At 35.3% G+C, this 17892-nt stretch overlaps 3 protein-coding genes across 7 annotated transcripts; all 3 read left to right on the top strand.

Moving 5' to 3' along the window:
* Window positions 1-4881, top strand: LOC137828476 (GDT1-like protein 4). 2 transcript variants are annotated; one of them, XM_068635080.2, is made up of 13 exons: window positions 1-258; window positions 348-416; window positions 961-1020; window positions 1170-1217; window positions 1448-1536; window positions 1637-1673; window positions 1760-1807; window positions 2491-2559; window positions 2711-2755; window positions 2841-2902; window positions 3342-3414; window positions 3764-3850; window positions 4712-4881. In XM_068635080.2, exons 1-12 carry the CDS (start codon window positions 241-243, stop codon window positions 3833-3835), a joined length of 690 nt encoding a protein of 229 aa, XP_068491181.2. In that variant the 5' UTR covers window positions 1-240; the 3' UTR covers window positions 3836-3850; window positions 4712-4881. The 2 variants fall into 2 exon arrangements, with proteins under 2 accessions (XP_068491181.2, XP_068491180.2); XM_068635079.2 differs by lacking the exon at window positions 4712-4881 and adding an exon at window positions 4283-4497.
* Window positions 4882-5730: 849 nt separating this feature from the next.
* SPD1 (P-loop containing nucleoside triphosphate hydrolases superfamily protein) lies at window positions 5731-10106 on the top strand. Its single transcript, XM_068635078.2, has 9 exons — window positions 5731-6786; window positions 6890-7104; window positions 7503-7653; window positions 7758-7949; window positions 8148-8310; window positions 8417-8658; window positions 8759-8935; window positions 9014-9175; window positions 9541-10106. Exons 1-9 carry the CDS (start codon window positions 6385-6387, stop codon window positions 9841-9843), a joined length of 2007 nt encoding a protein of 668 aa, XP_068491179.2. The 5' UTR covers window positions 5731-6384; the 3' UTR covers window positions 9844-10106.
* A 955-nt stretch (window positions 10107-11061) lies between these two features.
* On the top strand, window positions 11062-16213 carry ATRZ-1C (RNA-binding (RRM/RBD/RNP motifs) family protein with retrovirus zinc finger-like domain-containing protein). Of its 4 annotated transcripts, none has more exons than XM_090304751.1 (5): window positions 11080-11235; window positions 11337-11472; window positions 12721-14071; window positions 15084-15589; window positions 15756-16213. In XM_090304751.1, exons 3-5 carry the CDS (start codon window positions 13994-13996, stop codon window positions 15991-15993), a joined length of 822 nt encoding a protein of 273 aa, XP_090160877.1. In that variant the 5' UTR covers window positions 11080-11235; window positions 11337-11472; window positions 12721-13993; the 3' UTR covers window positions 15994-16213. The 4 variants fall into 4 exon arrangements, with proteins under 4 accessions (XP_068490128.2, XP_090160877.1, XP_090160878.1 ...); XM_090304752.1 differs by having other exon boundaries at window positions 11105-11235; window positions 12657-14071; XM_068634028.2 differs by having other exon boundaries at window positions 11147-11235; window positions 11924-14071.
* The last annotated feature ends 1679 nt before the right edge of the window (window positions 16214-17892 follow it).

Genomic DNA, 17892 nt, shown 5'->3' with positions numbered 1-17892 from the left:
GTAGAAAGAGAAGCATCTTTTATTTTAATCCAGATTCTGAGAAGAGAATTGAATCCCATGCTTTGCACAAAAATAATTTTTTAAAAGAAACGCACTCACACGCGCACATGTCACTCTGAGCTTTTTGTCTCCTTCCTTCTACCTTCTTCCTTCTGCCTCTGGCGACTTTCACTTCAACGAACACAACCAAACACACTCTTCAATCTCTCTCTCCAACTCCTTCTTCTTCGATCAGCCAACATGAGCTCAATCGTTCAGGTGCTTTCCCTTCTATTCTTATACTGTATTCCGTCTCTCGATTTTCGATTTCATCAACATTAATCCTATTGTTTGTTATTTTTCGTTAGGGTTTCACAAAGTCCTTGGCCATGACTATTCTCTCGGAGATCGGCGACAAAACGTTTTTTGCTGCTGCGGTTCGTTTCTACTATTTTCCGAGTGTTTTTTTTATCACTGTTCTGCATTTTTCCGTTTCGGTTGTAGATCGTGTTATCGGCTGCACCGGATTAATTGGTTGGTTTATGTGGGCCAGCGTGTCTTCGCGATTGGAATGGTGTTCTGCACTGAAACCAACTGACATATAATATTTTTTGTTTGTTGTTGTTATTATTATCGTTTTTTAGAATAGTTCTGTTGTTGTGTGTGGGTTTGAAAATTGGCCAAGGTACTGCACATGTGTTTGAACTTAATTTATTTTGTTGTGAATATGGGAATATGTATTCAGTTGTTTCCGCTGTTAATTGAATTTTGAAGTAAAACATTTTTGACTGCTCTGTTACTAGCAAACTCACGTGGGAGACATGTTTTGTGGAGTGAGTTTGAAGAAATGATTAGTGTTATTTATTTGTTATCTCGTTGCATAGTTTCACACAGAGAGGGAAGGGCGTTTATATTCGTTTTTGTAGTCTTCCGAGTAGAAATTAGGACTCTGACTGTTTCTTATTATGATGCTTATTCAAGATACTGGCTATGCGGCACCCTCGACGTCTAGTTTTGTCAGGTTGCTTATCAGCTTTGATTGTAAGTTTCTTTCCTCCTTTCTCCTTTATTTTTTACTGCACTGTATATTCTCTTTTGAAGGTTAGATAATTTGTCTATTGTATGATATAGGTCGTTTATTCTTCCTCCTTTTTGAGTTTCACGATTCCTTGTTAATTTGAAAATTCTAGGTGATGACCATTCTGTCTGCTCTTGTTGGCTGGGCTGCTCCTAATCTGGTGAGTATTCTTTGTTTCTGGTCTCGCATTACAATTCTCATCACTATTTTTTTTATTCTTATAGATTTCTTAAGAGGTGCCATGGTATCAGTCCATTGATTAATAGGTTGTATGTATTGAGAATAGATCTTTGCACATATGCGTTAGAGAGGTGTTATCTAACTCATGTTTGGCTAAATTACTCTTTTTCCTTGATTTCTGCCTTTAGTGATCTTATTATAATTCTGCAGATTTCCCGTACTTGGACTCATCACATTACTACATTGCTATTCTTGGCGTTTGGGCTTTGGTCCTTGAAAGAAGCATTATTTGAACAAGGGTGAGTATTATTTATCCATCACATCAACTTGCTCACCCTTTTCTATTGAAAATAAGCTTGAATCTTGGACTTGTGCTTAATGATTTCATTTGATGGACAGGGATGCTGAAGATTTGGCTGAAGTTGAAGCTAAATTGGTTAATATTTTTACCTCTATTTTTTATTTCTTATTTTAGGTTGATTTTTTATTGTCTTCTTGATAGCACCCTTGTACTGATATTAGGATCAAGATTGGAAGGCTAATGGTGGAGCTACGAAAAATAGTAGCAAGGTAAGATAATATCTGTTTTATTAAATTTGCATTGCCTTATTTTTTTCTCAGTCCTCATCTCATACTTTTTTATTTTAAGGCATGCATCATATGACATAAAATGGGCCCATTTGGGTAAACAACACTGTTAAACACTTATGCAATAGGATATTGTTTAATAGAGAGCATATTCATAAGTTTGACAGTGAATCTTACTGATACAAGCTAAAAAGAACTTATTCTTACAACTTCACGAAAATAAGATAAAAAAGAGCTCATAGGAGGTTACAAACTGCATTCATAAACCTGAGTAAGCAGCCCCTACACCTGCTCTATATTTATTTAATAGAATATATTTTGTTTACTTTATAACTCTTATGATTATCAAGTGGTTAATAGATACTTGGAAGTTTGAAATTGCAACTATTACTACATAATCAAAGAAAGAGGCTCTTAATAACTCGATTTTAAATAAGATTCTTTATAAATGTTCAATATGAGATGAGGTAAGGCACATAACATCTTTTAGGCAAATCTTCAAAAGCAAAATTTGAAATTGGATGACTCCTGATTTAAGGACTCAACGAGAATTTATGCAACTTATTTCCAGTGTCTAGTTGATTATGATATTAAAATAAAACAGAAATCTCAAATGCTATATATTTGTTGTTCTAATATTGTATATACCATGTCTCATTTCCCAGGTTGACGATGACGCGAAAAAGCAGCAACGGTCATTCTTATCTCAGTTTTTCTCTCCTATCCTTCTACAGGTAATAAACTATTAATGGTGGTACCTGTATACAGTATGTGGTTGAAAACTGAACTGGGTAATAGACTATTAATCGTAGTATCTTTATACATTGTGCAGTTTAACACTGAACTAGGTTAAATTTGATCTCCTTTATCATCTCTATTCTGCAGGCATTCTCTATTACCTTTATTGGTGAATGGGGTGACAAGAGCCAGGTGAGCATACTAAATTAGCTCCTTTATTGGAGAATGGAGACTGCTTGATCACTTCATTAAGCATAGTTTTTTTTTTCTTTTTCAGCTGGCTACCATAGGTTTGGCTGCAGATGAGAATCCATTTGGTGTGGTTCTCGGGGGGATTCTGTAAGTTTTGGTTTTTATTGTCTTCATCTGGGAGTCAGCTTATTTCCTCGAGTCTTTGACTACTTTTCCTTGGGTCGTCCATGATGGCACATGTTATTTCAATGATTTGTTGCTGTAATTCTGCATACATGTTTACTTACCTTGCAAATGCGTAGTGTTTGTTAGGAGGCATAAATATGTAATCTAGGATATGTTACAATCTTAAGGTCCTGCAATTTTAGACGTGAGAGTATAATTGTTAATTGCTTTTTCACAGTGGACAAGCGTTGTGCACATGTTATATCAATGATTTGTTGCTGTAATTCTGCATACATGTTTACTTACCTTGCAAATGTGTAGTGTGTCAGGAGGCATAAATATGTTATCTACGATATGACACAATCTTAAGGTCCTGGAATTTTGGATGATCGGAGTGTAATTATTAATTGCTTTTTCACAGGGGACAAGCGTTGTGCACCTCTGCTGCTGTTGTTGGAGGGAAGAGCTTAGCTTCTCGGATATCTGAAAAAATTGTAACAATTTCTAATCCTTTTTATTTTCACTGCTCGTTGTCCATCTGTTTTTCTTTTGTGAACTTATTTTAAATTCAATATTTTGTATCTTAAAACGTCCTCATGCATCAAGTTTAAATAATTCAAAATCAGTTTCAGACTACCAAGAAACAATGAGAGTAATGAACAAAGAGAATATAAGAATAAATGGAAAAGGTGATGGAATAATGGAGAGGATGCAAGTGCAACACCTGAACAAAAATGATACAGTATAATAGAACACTTTTTGGGATTTAGTGTCCAACTATGGTATATAGCGGTAAGCTGAGTGCGTGTATGTCATCTTAATGTTGTACTCAATACTTTGCAGGTTGCACTCTCCGGTGGAATTCTTTTTATTGTTTTTGGAATTCAATCACTCCTTTCTCCTGTGGAATCATGAAGGGCTGTGCTATTGGTTAGTGATTATTCTTTGTGCATTTTACTAGACACGATTGAAAACATGTTTGTTATAATGATTGGAATTGGTTGCCGAAAGAGCTCAGCTTCGTGTCTAATCCTCCCTGGGTCGTAGATTTCATTCTTTTGACCCAGTTCAAAATAAAGTTACCACTGTAGAACCAGAGCCAAATTCAACATATAAAGTCAACTTGAGTGGATTGTTCTTTTTAGATAAGCACGTGCCTTCACTTATTCTCTCATTGTATTTAATTCATGTGCAAATTTACAATGCTTGAGGAGTAATATAAAAGACTAGTTTTTTGAATTTTTGTTGGGAGGGGGGTGGTTTGGGGGTAGGGGAGGGAAAGGAAGCTTGCTTGTTTGTGTATGATGTTGACACTGTTGAATTAATGCTCCTGGGGTGATCTTTTTGTCCTTGATTGTGTAGAGGGGATAAAAAAGCTTTTCCGTCACTGGAGCAATTGGTCAAAGTGAAACTGGTTCTCAATTTGAGTACACTAGATATGTACAATAATCTTTCCTTTCAAAGGCATATTCACATAAAAAATGGGCAGAACCCTCCCAACTGCTGTAACTTGATATCGCATGTTAATTTTGTCTCCCACAAGGCTAATCTTTAGTTTAGCATTGTTCTTTCCTAAAGTTTCATATACCATTGTTCAAGTCATACTTCACCCTGATAATTTCAACTAGAACAAGTTTAAAATTCCAGTTAACCGCCCCACCCCAACATTAAAATTTTGCTGTTCATGAAGTTTCAGACAGTGTGATCTACCATGATCTCCAGCCTCCTACGTTTAAAAAAATGTTCGTACAAAAATATTCGTGTTCATTAAAAGTGACTTTTTTGTTCCAGTTGGTCATGCCACCCAACCAATGTTGGACCAGAAGCAATATTTTCTTGTTTGCGACAGAATTAAGCTTTGTAAAGGTGTGTTTCTCCATGTGAAAGTGTACACAAATATGTATTCAAGATTGACATTTTTCAATTTATAGATAAATGAAAAAAAAAAACGAATTGCTCAATTTGACTTGTTGAATCGGTAATTGGTTAGGTCACCAACGTTATAGACGTACTACAAGATTAAATAAATTTAGATAAAACTGGTAGAGAATTATTATTTTTTGAACATTTTAAAAATAAACATTGTGACTTGGGCATGTATTATTATTGTTTGATTATTTTGTTATCTTGTAGAGTAAGATATTTAGAATTTAGATGGCTTGTTTTTTGTATACTATTTTTGGTTTATTAAATAATATATAATATTAAATAAATATTTTACAATTATTGATTCAATCATAGTTGAACTAGTAAACTATGATTCCTTCTTCTATGAATACTTTGACTAGAACAACGGTAGGTGTAGTTTAAACATGTTGCTATTTTATTCTTATAACTTCAAAAGAATGGTTAAAATAAACATTCTTCCCTCTTATATTTTATTAAAATAACATTCACACTCTTTTTTTTAAAAGAAATATAAACCTTTTTTCAATTTTTTAATAAATAATGTTTATGTTTTAATAGTAACATTTTCTCCCTTATTTTATCATGCCAAGTTATTTTTTTTAAATCCTTTAATTTTGATATTTTATCTTTTTGATGAATTTTTTTAAAAGAATAAAGGAGTTGAATGCTAATTTTAAAATTAGAGAGAGTATACATGTGTTTTAATATAATTTCAGCAAAAGATAAACATAATTGCTATGGAGGAAAGGAAATGAGATTGGTTGCAAGATATTCAGATTCCTATTAAGAAAGGGTGTAGATTTCCTGACTGCGGGATATTGTGTCCATACTTTATATGCATTTATATACATTTTTTGTTATAAGGTTAAAATATTATTTATATTAATATTGTATTAAGTTTTTAATATACAAAAGATAAAACTCAGGGATGGAAAATTGGTGTAAATGATTTGTTGAGTGGAGGGAATGCCATTTCTTGGCGTAAGGAATATTAAAATCCAAAGCAACCCTACCTACGTAATCGTAATCATGAGCACCCCCATACACCACCAGCTTAACGATTTTTATAGATTTTGAGCGTCACATCACCAAAACATAATATTATAATTTAACCACTTCAACTCTTTTTTAGATTATAATATATACGTATAGAAGTAAATTCAATAATCAAATAAAAAAAAGAGAGAAAACATCCTCAAACAACAAGAAAATTATGAGTACTTATTTTGTCTTAATATTTGAGTTGGTGATTATTGAAGAAGGCGAAAATAAGAAAAAGAAAAGTCCGTGGTTGGTTTGGTTGAAGGTGCGTGAAGGCAAACAATGCTATGGTTTGTGCAATGTGTGGTGAGCAGCATCTGACCAAAAACCGTTAACGTCTCTCAACAGAACACTGTGTAAAATAAAATCTCACACAAACTCCACAGAAAAGAAGATACCATAGAATCTTCTATTTTTATTCTCCTTTCTCTCTTCTCATTCGTAACATAACCACTCTTTGCACATTCAACACAACACATAACAATAATAATAACATTAATAAGGAGAAAAAAAGAATGAGGGCGCTCAATTCGCACGTGCTCCTCATAGATCTCCACTACCACCCTCACGTGCCAACCTCAGCCCTCGCATACCTCCCAAACGCCCACTTCATATCCTCCCTCCGTCGACGACCAACCCGTCTCCGATGTACGGCTTCGCCGGAGATTCGTCGCCCCTCCTCCGACCGCTTCTACGGCTCCTCCCCGTCCACCTCGCGCCCGGAGGACCTCAGCCTCTTCCTCGAACTTCTACCTCTGAAGATGCGAAGGGAGCTCTACCGCCACCGCGAAATTGGAGGCCTCATAGAGGTCGTCATGGATTTGGGGAGAAAACCTCTCGCCAGGTTCCCCTCCGGCGATTGGGTCATCTCCGAACAACCCATCGACCAGGAAGATTTGCGCCACGCCATTTCCAAGGTAATGTTTCGAAGAAATAACAATTTGTTGTTGTTTTTGTGGTGTTGGTTACTTACTTGTCTTGGTTGTGGTGACTGATGTGTAATTGCGATGGGTTGTTTAGGTTGGTGAGTTTTCTGATGACAACCGGTCGGGTATTGATAGGTCGTTGCATCGGATAAGTGCGATTCGGAATCGGAAAATGCAAATCATTGGGCTTACTTGTCGAGTGGGTCGAGCTGTGAGTGGAAGTGCTGGAATCATACGTGATTTAGTTGAGGATGGAGGTTCTATCTTGGTCATTGGACCTCCTGGAGTCGGTAAAACAACTTTAATCAGGTACACTTTTTATGTATCTTTACACATTAGCTGCTCTTACTCAGTTTATTATGGTTGGAGATACTATTAAGACACATTAAGACATTTTGTAGTGTATAAGTGAATTTTATAGTATATAAGTGAATGTAAATCTCACCTTATAACTCGGTTTTATGAGGCTGAGTTAGACTTAAAGTTCACTTAATAATTATTATTCATCTCACTTGTAAATATACATTGCCATTTGGTCAATCATTGTTTGTGTGATATTCACTTTGAAAAGTCATGCTTAAGATGGACTCAATTTGGTTGAGTAATATATTTAAAGTGATTGACAAAAATTAGCATCTTACTAACAAGTAACTAGTTTTCCTTGACATGTTAAGGATCTAAAATTAGAAAGTTATTTTTGTGCGCAGAGAGACTGCTAGGATGCTGGCAGATGAGTTCAGGAAGCGTGTTGTAATAGTGGATACATCTAATGAAATTGGAGGGGATGGAGATGTTCCTCATGCAGGAATAGGCAGAGCCAGGCGGATGCAAGTTCCAAACGTGAATATGCAGCATAATGTCAGTACAGATCTCATTCATTTTTGTCTTGCTTTATTGCTTTATTGGAAGAGATCTAATCATGAATGATCTTCCGTGACACCATTTATATGTATTTTATGCAGGTTATGATTGAAGCAGTTGAAAATCACATGCCTGAAACCATTATAATTGATGAAATTGGAACAGAGCTTGAAGCATTGGCAGCCAGTACCATTGCTCAAAGAGGAGTTCAATTGGTTGGAACCGCACATGGAATGACCATCGAAAACATAATAAAAAATCCTTACTTACAGATTCTTGTTGGCGGCATTGAGGTGCAAAGTTGCACTTTTCATTTTCTTTTCACTTTTGTGATTTATATGAATAATGATGAATTAAATACATTCCTGCTTTCTGGCCAGCTTCATCTTTCAAAGAGTTAATTGATCTTAAAATTTCAGAGCCATGTGCAAATGGAATATGTGTAGTGCTTTCCCACATTTATAACATTTATTGAAGATTTATTTGAATAGAGCGTAACCCTTGGGGATGAGGAAGCCAGGAAAAGGAAAGTGCAGAAGACAATTCTTGAAAGGAAAGGACCACCTACGTTTTCATGTGCTGTTGAGATGATATCTAAAACAGAATGCCGTGTTCATCATAGATTAGATGCAACTGTGGATGCCATTTTGGCAGGTATTCCTCACCTTCTGTAATGAAGTATCTCAATCATATCTAATTGATACAATATTTGCAGAGTTGATTAAATTGAAGTGTAATTAGAAAATCTCTTTTATTACAGGAAAACCTCCATTGTTTGAAGTCCGTCAATGGGATGATTATGCCAAGGATTTGGAAAACTATGCTCCAGTGCCTGAAGAAAATCTTAGCGGAGCATCTGATTTTACTAACAATAACATCACAAGTTCTGACGGTGAATCTGGTAAGGATAATAAAGACCATGCACGTACTTGGTCCACAAAATGGAGTACTCGTGGACCTGTGATGAAGAGGAGTTCACCGATGCAAGTTTATACTTATAAGGTAAATTGTCTGGGGTTGCATGCGCTTGTTAAGGTTTTGAATGACTGGAAACTTTATCACAATTTGAATGGACAATGTCTTTCTCGTTGAATGAATTTAGATTCTTGAAGCTGATCTATTACAAGTATCAAAGGTAATGGGGCTTGAAGATGTAATAGATGTGACTGATGACATTGGAACTGCTGATGCAATTCTAGCATCCGGTTCTGAGTTACGACAGAACCCATGGATCCGTGGCGTAGCGAAGTTCCATCACGTACCAGTATTTGTTATCAAGGTGACCTATTGCTGCTTCTTTAGCTATTCTTCAGTGTGAATCTCCTTATGTCTTGTAACAAACTTTTGTTTCTTTCAGTCCAACACCATGGCACAAATGGTCAAGGCAGTACGAATGATCCTTGGGCTAGAATCCTTTGACCGTTCAGTAAATAAGCCATTAAATGACTGCTTGGATATTGAAATTGAGGATGATGAGCCGAAACGAAAACCATCTCTGGAAGAGATTGATGCCCTGGAGGTACAGACACACCCTTTACAATTGTTTGATTAGTATCTGATAGTTCACTTGATGTTACATTTTCTGTTTTCGAATTAAAACCTGTACTGTCTACTATGGTCTTGCTTTCTGATCCTGGTTTCTGGAAGATGATGCATTCAGCAATTGAATTAGTTTATTTAAATGGGAATAGATCCCTTCCTAGGGACCATCTTTGCTTGCTCATTTGTGTTACTTGTTTCTCTATTGGTGCCTGACTTCATGCTTAGAAGGCCATTTCCCCAATCCATTACATTCATTCACAGAAGAGAAAGCCTACAGTATTTTACATATAAACCTCTTTCATGTTGTCATTTTTTAAATTCTTTTACTTTTTTTTCTGGCAGGAGGTCCGGCTTGCAATAGAGTACATTGTGATTCCTGGTGGAGAGGCTGTGGAACTTCTTCCTAGACGTTCTGAAATTATTGCCCTGCAGCTTGAACTTGTGCAAAGTTACCAGTTGGCTGCTGAAAAGTCAGGTACAGAACAGAACCCCAGGTTGCAGATTCTTCCCTTGAGGCTAAATACAAAAAAACCCTCTAAATCTACTACTTCTGTTGCCCGCAAGAAAACAAGTCCTACCTCAGCGTCTACTGGTGGCACAGGCAATGGCACCAGTGTCACCAGGCTTCCTCTTTTACCTGAATAATTCAATTCTTTTTTCCCAATTCTAACATATTTCACTTCTGTGGTTGTTACATGTATGATGTATGTAACATGTACAGTCATGTACGTGGTGTAAATAATTTATTCATATCCAAAGAGCTTGTAGCTCAGTTGGGATGTGACATTAATACCGGGAGTTTGATCCTCCGTCAAGCTGCCCCTTCTTGTACCAAAGTGTATGTATTGGAAAAAAAAAATCAATATATATTAAATGTAATATAATGTTTCATGATTTTACTCCTCCAATGTACTTTCAATTTAAAGTTGTAAATGTGTGTAGCTAGAGATAAGAATACTGAAATATGCAAATATAACTTCACTTTCACGCTCCTAGTTAAAAGGTTACCTTATATTCTTAGCATTATTTAGTGTCATTGCTAGCCTTGAATACTTGGAATAGTATAATTAGTATTTTATGAGTAATACTGATTTTAGTTGGGTATTTTTTTTATTAAAATTAAATATTTATCGAAATAGGACAAAAAGAATCTAATTACAGATTTAGGATTGTTTTCACCCAGTTGAATGTTAAGTACTTGATATGCCGCATACTAAGAAAACATTATCATTACATCTCTGGATAAGAGAGATCATTATTGTACTACATTCATATAAAAAAGTAAAAAAGAAATTGAAACATTGTTGAGAAAAAAACAAAAGAAACACTAAAGCAACTAACTAGAGACTCTCATATAGATTAAAAAATGTTTTTCATAACATAATTTCAATGCAATATTCAATAAAAAATACATTTAATTAAGTGGATTTTACTTATTCACCTATGCTCAATATATCTAAGGTAGTGGATATTCGAATACGTGTGTTTAAAACCATAATTTAAAAATGAAATCATATGATATTATATTAACGTCGTTTAATATGATTTTCTCATCAATCTAATTTTTGTTGGAATTAAAATATTTCGAATAATGTAAATAAATGCATATTTGCAAAATAGATATTTTGTTATCCGTGTCGACCGAATGAATGAATATTAAATCTTTTATGAAATTATGATATATGTATTCCAATCTTCTCCTTTTTCATCTTATTATATGGATTTTAAAAGATATTCAGAAAATATTAAATTATAAATAAATATTTTTATAAATTTGCATTTTATCATTTGAATTCTAAAAAATGTTTTCACAAACATTTGATTTCAAAGCGTATATAATCCTTTAAAGTTAAAGTATTTCTCCAAACGTGAGATACACCTTTAAACAAACACGGCCTTAACACTCAAAATAAAAGAGTTTTATTTCGCCCTCGTACGTGAGAGCGTTATCGTGGAGTTCAACTTCGAGGGTTTCCTTCAACACACTGAAATTCTCTCCGTTTTTTTCTTCTTCTTCAATTCATCGGTTACTCTTGTGTAAGTATCTCAAACTTCTACTTGCAGAAGATTTGGTTAACCTGCTTTTTTTTTTTTCAATTGATTTTTAAACTGTCGGCATTTGATTTTGTTCGGTTCAGGATTTAGCGAGATTTGGAGTGAGTGATGGCTGCGAAGGAAGATAATCGAATATTTGTGGGTGGTTTATCTTGGGACGTCACGGAGCGTCAACTCGAGCATGCCTTTGCTCGTTACGGCAAAATTCTCGAATGCCAGGTACCCCCCTTCGCTTTCGATTTCCCAGATAAATGTTCCATATTTTAAATTAAGCTATTTCATTACTATGAACAGGGGAACTTGTTTCTTCTCGTTTAAATGATGTTAGGTATGCAGTTTTCGAAATTAGAGTGGAAGGAGTTTGTTTTTTAATAAAATAAATGACGTTTTAATTGAATCTAAATGTGCATATTATTATGAAACAGCAGTACTGATAATTTTTCATGAGACTATTATGATTCTTGAAGTGAACCTGTTCAGTGCCGTTTTGGTCTCTAGTTAAGGATAGGGGCGATTGTAAGGTCTTGTTTTGGCTGAGTTATTGCGTAGGAATCCTTTTTTTTATTGTGCTTTCGGGTTGAAGTTTTATGATGGGATTCTGTACTAATTTTTCCTTTTCATTTTTTTTGTCTTTCTGGAAACGCTTGTTTTGTATCTTGTGATCTTTGAGATGCCGTGGATGGATTTTTCAAAAGATGGTTTACCGGAATGATTTCTTCATGGCTGAAGCTCGTTTTCAATTTTGTGTTAAATGATAGTTTGTGGTAACAGTAGAGCTTGAGCCGGAGATTAGTGTGGTTTGGAAAGTGGAATCTGGTTCAAGGAAGGTTGTTGATCAAATAACAGTCTGAGCTGTCTGCTATTCGGCAGAGAGATTTCGTGTCTTTGCTATGATTTGTTAGTAAAATCATTGTAATTTGGAATGGGTGTTTTGGTTTATAATTGGGCTGGCAAGTGACAGTTTGACAAAGTTAATACCATAACATGCACGTTGGAATATGCTATTTTTTGTTTACATACTTGTTTTTCTGCGGCTCACAGATCTATACCTTGTTGCATGATTAATGAAAAGAAGTTTGTGACACTTGTTTGGTTGAGTTACATTTAATTCTTTCGGGTAAAGAATTTTTTCTGTCCAAATCCAAAGTTCACACAAAAATCACGTCGCATCTGTACAGTGGCTTCCTTCCTTTTCTAGTTGCAAATCTATCTTGTGTTGGCAATTGTTACCAGTGCTGGGCATTCCTTCTTTTGCTTCTGGCTCTTGATCAATGGTTGTTCAAGATAATTATAGGAAACTAGAAACAGGCATTAAAGACTGCTATCTCACATTATGCTTTTTCAAATTTTTGTCCCCTGATATATTGATATGTTATGAACACTGCTTATACCTGTTTCTTTAGTTGTAGAGCCATGGGCAACAGATGTGCCATCTTATGAACTGACAATGCATTTGGTATGGTCAAGGTGGCATTTCTAGGGGTCCTGAAATGTGGAAAGATTCACATACATGCAGTTCCTGGGGAAGAGAGTAATGTACTCTGTTTTTAATGGAAATGAATTTACCCACTAACTAATATATTGTTCCATTCGAAGTATAGATAGAACCGTTTCAAAGAGCTGTGATTATGTGGTGCTCAGTAGACCAGTTAAACTGAGTTCAAGAATTTGTATGTGCTTGCTTCAGTTGACCAGTCCAATGTTGCTGCACCTTTGGCAGTTTTCGTTAGTTTCTCATAGCAATGTAAAGCTCTGGTGTTTGGACATTGTTTTGTGTTTGGCTGATGTCATCGCCCTTCTAACAAATATATATACTTATAAATATCCAAACCGAGTGAGTTTGACTCTACAACACCAACAAGTTCTGCATCAGTACGGTTCTTGTGAGTACTTTGGTGCTGCCGAGCTCAATTTTCAATCCGAAGCATTGACATCATTCACAGTTGTAGCTCAGAGATGGGCTCCTCCTTTTTTTGAGATACTGTATCGAAGGTCAAATGAATGAATATCTTCAATTTAGTCATTACTTCCTTACTTGGGTAGAGTTCATTGGTTGGAGATGTTTTCTTTGGTTTGAATGGTTCTGCTTTTGTCAGTGTACTCTTAGATAAAGAATCCTCATCTGCATGGGAATGGTTTCTGCTAAAATGCTGGTGTCTTGGATAGTCAGTTAAGGGGCAGCAGAATTACCTAGAATGATAGGCATTTAATCGCAGTATAGTGAATATTATGCATTCATCTCCATGTCGCTGAGTATTTTTGTTGCTGCATAAGATTGATTTCTTGCATGTGGTGAGGCGAATAAATTACAGGAGGTAGCTGAATTCTTTCAAAAAAAGTGAAAGCATGATCTTCAAAAGGAATGCCTGTGTCCTGCATTTTGTCTTTCAGAATTATGGAAAAATATTTGCTAGCTGAGTATTTTTGTTTTGAAGAGATATCAAATGTGAAACTCATCGTAGAAATGAAGTTGTGAGAAAATCTGTTTACTGCTGAAGTGAAAGCTACAGTTGGATTTGATGATATACCACTCATTTGTGGGTACATTTTGTTGTAATGTTAGTTCTTCTGGGTCAGAAAATAATAGTATCATATAATACAGTGCTTTTTTTTTCAAATAAGTGAGATGAAAAGAATATGTTTGAGGGATTAAATTGTTAAAGGTCTATCATGAAGTCATGAACCAGTATGGAACATGGTGAAATTCTATCTCAGAATATGGAAGTGTTTGTTGTAAGAGATGTTTGTTGTCAAATATGGGCTTGGGATTCTTCTGAAAGGCTTAGCTATATCAAAGCTTTATCATTGTAACGGAGAAGTAAGTTGTCTGGTTATAAGTTTTTCTTTTTAATTTAGTGCTGTTTGCATCTAGTTAATTAAGTACTAAAATCAACAAGCAACGCACCCTTCTTACTTGTATGTTTCGTTATATGTTATTATTATGTACAACACTTTGTTTAAGCTTTGTCTATTTCAAATATTTTGTATTATGTCATGTACGAATGATATTACCGACTATCATAGATTGTGCTGTAATTGTGTTCTTGTGTTTTCATCAATATTAGGTTGGATGGTAAGGGAGGTGTTATTTTAGGGAATGGTTTATAAGCCTTGTTGAATTTAGATCACCCCTATAAAACGTCTGAGATTTTTTTCAGAGATGGGGTGTTGGCTGAAACACAATTTAAAAAAAAAAATGTCAGCCAACATTAATGGATGACACTCTTGAGTGTTCATTAGAAATTGGTTGATCAACATTGTGATTGAAATCTTACAAAAACTTCGTACTTTTTTTTTTATTGTTAACAAACAATCATTTTCTACAAATGTTTCTTTTAGGCATCCAATTTTGCTAAGCAGTTTGGAAGGAGGGCCTCTTTGTTTGCCTTTTGATGGGTGGAGAATTTACTGTATGATGGGCATGGTGCAATTTTTATTCTTTTTGCTACATATGAGCTACTTTGACCTGCCTTTTACTTTTCTATCTCTCTGTTTTTTCCTTTCTATCTTAATATTTTTGGTATGATGTGGTTCTACTATACTGTTTTTCAAATTAGTTTAATTTTAATGGTGGAGTAGTTTTATATTGCTGCACTTTCTTCTACTACCGACAGTAACTTGGCAAGTCTTATTTACTTGTACTGGTTTAGCTGAATATCCCTTCCTATTAGACGTGTTCTGTATGTTGTTCTCAATATCTATATGCGAGACAATGGCTATGCAGTGGTCATTGCATAAAAACAAGCATTGATATTGTCTGTTCCGATTATTGTTAGCATTAAGTGTGAATTAGTACTTAGCATGAGGTTCTCAAGTGATGCTTCTTGTAGATCATGATGGAAAGGGATACAGGCCGTCCTCGTGGATTTGGGTTTATCACATTTTCAGACCGTAGGGGAATGGAGGATGCAATCAAGGAAATGCATGGACGGGAAATTGGTGATCGCATCATCTCTGTCAACAAGGCGCAGCCTAAGATGGGGGGTGATGATGTAGACCAAGGTTACAGAGGCAGCTACTCATCAGGTGGTAGGGGAAGCTATGGTTCTGCAGATAGAGTAGGACAAGATGACTGCTTCAAATGTGGGCGTCCAGGACACTGGGCCCGAGATTGTCCTTTGGCAGGAGGTGGAGGTGGTCGTGGTCGAGGTGGTAGTTCATTTTCTTCACATCCTAGGTTTGGAGCTGCTGGTGGTGGACATGGGGATCGCCTTGGTGGTGAGCGGGATCGATATGTGGACGACCGTTATGATGGAGGACGCTATGGAGATAGGGATCGTATTGACAACCGTGACTACAACAAATATGGCAGCCGTGATCGCTATAGCAGTGACAGGTATACACATGGTTTGTGGTGGTTGCAGAATAAATATTTTGGTTTTTCTTCGATTATGGCAAATAATTACAGACTCGTTCTGCTCTCTTATCTGGTCTGCCGTTAATAGAAAAGTGGTCCTATACTATGCATCTGTCACTATGTTTATGAAAAGAAAATTGTGCAGGTATCCAAGCAGTGGAGATCGATTTGCTAGCGATCGATATGGCAGTGGGTCAGATCATTACCCACAAAATGGTTATGGGAAGGAAAGAGGGTATGACCGATACAGTGGTCCACGAGGCGGTGCTGATAGGTATGGAGGTGGAGTAGGTGGTCGAGAAGAAGGAAGGAGTTATAGGGGTAGACCTACTCCATATTACCGTCCAACCCGGGGCTCTCGTCCATCACTCGACCGTTACTGATTTCTACTGTTGTTTTTAACGGGAAAATCACAATGCAGAAGCCACATTAGAGACCTAGTTCTTCTTTTTCTTAGTTTGGGACAACTGCTAGATTGTAGTTCATAGATTCTGGATTTCCTACTTTCTTTCCTTATTTAGATCGTCGTGACAATCCCAATCCCCTTGTTTGCATCACTAACTTCCCTAATGCAAGTGAGCATGATTTACCCCTCTTTTCAAAGACTTTGTTTTTACACAAATGTGATTTTTCACTTACAATTACAAGGATTATTTTCTTAGTTTACTTCAAAAACTTACTAAAATAATAAGAAAATCTGTTTTATTCCAAAACCATATGCAAGCATTAAACTTTTTTAAGGAAGTCCCTTTTTTTTCATGAAAAATAGATACAAGTGGGTTCTATGGGCCTTTTTGTCACAATTTTTCACGTAAAAATACTTCCTTCTTTTTAGAAGTTTTAGATACATCTGTTTTAGCTTTCAAACTAATAAAAATTATTAAAATTAGAAATAGTTATTTTGAGCATAGTTAAAAATACACATCTTTGTTTTTAAATTTAAAAACAATTAAATTTATTGTATGTAAAACTCATTTTTTTTTAATCTATAACAAACATCAGCATATCTCGTTACATTTTGGCGAACAGCCATAAGTTTCAATGATATTCATCTTTTGTTTATTTTCGAAAGGTATTACATTAGTTAACAAAATAATCAACCAAAATAAACTAAAATGACATTTAAAATTACATTAGTTAAAATTAATTGTTATACAAAATAAAATTTAAAACAGTTATATAAAATATTCTATAAAATTAACTCATGAATTGACTCATGAAATAAATTAATTTCAATTTAAGGGAGAAACTAGTTCTAATAAAAAAAATAGTTTGTAAGAGATTTTTTTTTTGTATGTAGTTGCGATATTCTCTACCAATTTAAATTCCTTTTCTTACATATTTTTAAATTCAAACTTTAAATTATTTTATGTTTCTTCAGTTCTTTCTACTATTTCAAATACATAGTGAGTTGTAGATTTAACCAAAAAAAGAGGATACCATACTGTGAATACGTCAATACCAAACATCATTTTTAGAGTCTTTAATATTTTGTCAAAATTGGTGCTTTTACTGGACATTCAGAACAGAGAAAGAAGGATAGTTGAAAAGTTAAAAATTATACAGAAGGAAAAGACTTCAAAATCATTGACAAATTATCCAAGAAGGTACTTAGTTTCCCAATTTATATGGACAATTTCACTATTAATTTATGTGATGTGCACTGTAGTACCTATTTTTGCTACTAATTAATGTCTTCATTCAAAGTTGATGGATGTTATGGCCTCATTCAACTCTGTTTTTATGAACTCAAGAGGTAATAGTTTTTTTAAGAACACGTGAAGTTCTATATAACCCTACTGCCCATACATTTACATGGTATCAGAGCAAGAACTTCTTTTTTTCATCATGTTTTCTTCTTCTTCTTCTTCTTCCTCTTTCTCAAACTCAACCACACTAATATTTTTGGTATGGCAGCAGCAAGTTGCGTTTCTGCCCGCTCCTATAACTCAAAGTTGAGTTTCTTCCCGCTCCTATAACCCAATGTTGAGTTTCTTCCCCCTCCTATAACTTAACATAACATAGAATCAGTGCTTCCTCTAACATTTTCTTTCTCTTATTCTTGTTAGCTTCTTCACTTTTGCAATTACTGAGGCACATCCACTTTCGGACCTACCTATCTATACCAGAGTTGTTCCGGCGACAATCACCTTCCAATCTAATCTCAAGACCCTCCACTCCTCTTTAGGATTCTTGAGATTGGATTGGAAAGTGATGCCATTGTAGTGTTGTTGTTGGAGCAGCTTTGGTATAGATAGGTAAGGTCTGAAATGAGATGTGTC

This window comes from Phaseolus vulgaris, chromosome 7 (assembly GCF_051622355.1).
Source record: "Phaseolus vulgaris cultivar YP4 chromosome 7, ASM5162235v1, whole genome shotgun sequence".
Lineage (NCBI taxonomy): Eukaryota > Viridiplantae > Streptophyta > Magnoliopsida > Fabales > Fabaceae > Phaseolus > Phaseolus vulgaris.
The sequence above is the reverse complement of the archived record's forward strand: the minus strand, read 5'-3'. Positions and strand labels throughout refer to the sequence as shown.

Bases quoted from the DNA above. Each gene is read 5' to 3' on its own strand.
- LOC137828476 (XM_068635080.2), top strand. The intron at 1,021-1,169 runs GTAAGTTTCTTT...TGAAAATTCTAG, and splicing joins GTTGCTTATCAGCTTTGATT to GTGATGACCATTCTGTCTGC. The intron at 2,560-2,710 runs GTAATAAACTAT...TCTATTCTGCAG, and splicing joins TCTCTCCTATCCTTCTACAG to GCATTCTCTATTACCTTTAT.
- SPD1 (XM_068635078.2), top strand. From the start codon at position 6,385: ATGAGGGCGCTCAATTCGCACGTGCTCCTCATAGATCTCCACTACCAC. The intron at 7,654-7,757 runs GTCAGTACAGAT...TATTTTATGCAG, and splicing joins ACGTGAATATGCAGCATAAT to GTTATGATTGAAGCAGTTGA. The intron at 7,950-8,147 runs GTGCAAAGTTGC...TTATTTGAATAG, and splicing joins TTCTTGTTGGCGGCATTGAG to AGCGTAACCCTTGGGGATGA.
- ATRZ-1C (XM_068634027.2), top strand. From the start codon at position 11,362: ATGGCTGCGAAGGAAGATAATCGAATATTTGTGGGTGGTTTATCTTGG. The intron at 11,473-15,083 runs GTACCCCCCTTC...TGCTTCTTGTAG, and splicing joins GCAAAATTCTCGAATGCCAG to ATCATGATGGAAAGGGATAC. The intron at 15,590-15,755 runs GTATACACATGG...AAAATTGTGCAG, and splicing joins GATCGCTATAGCAGTGACAG to GTATCCAAGCAGTGGAGATC.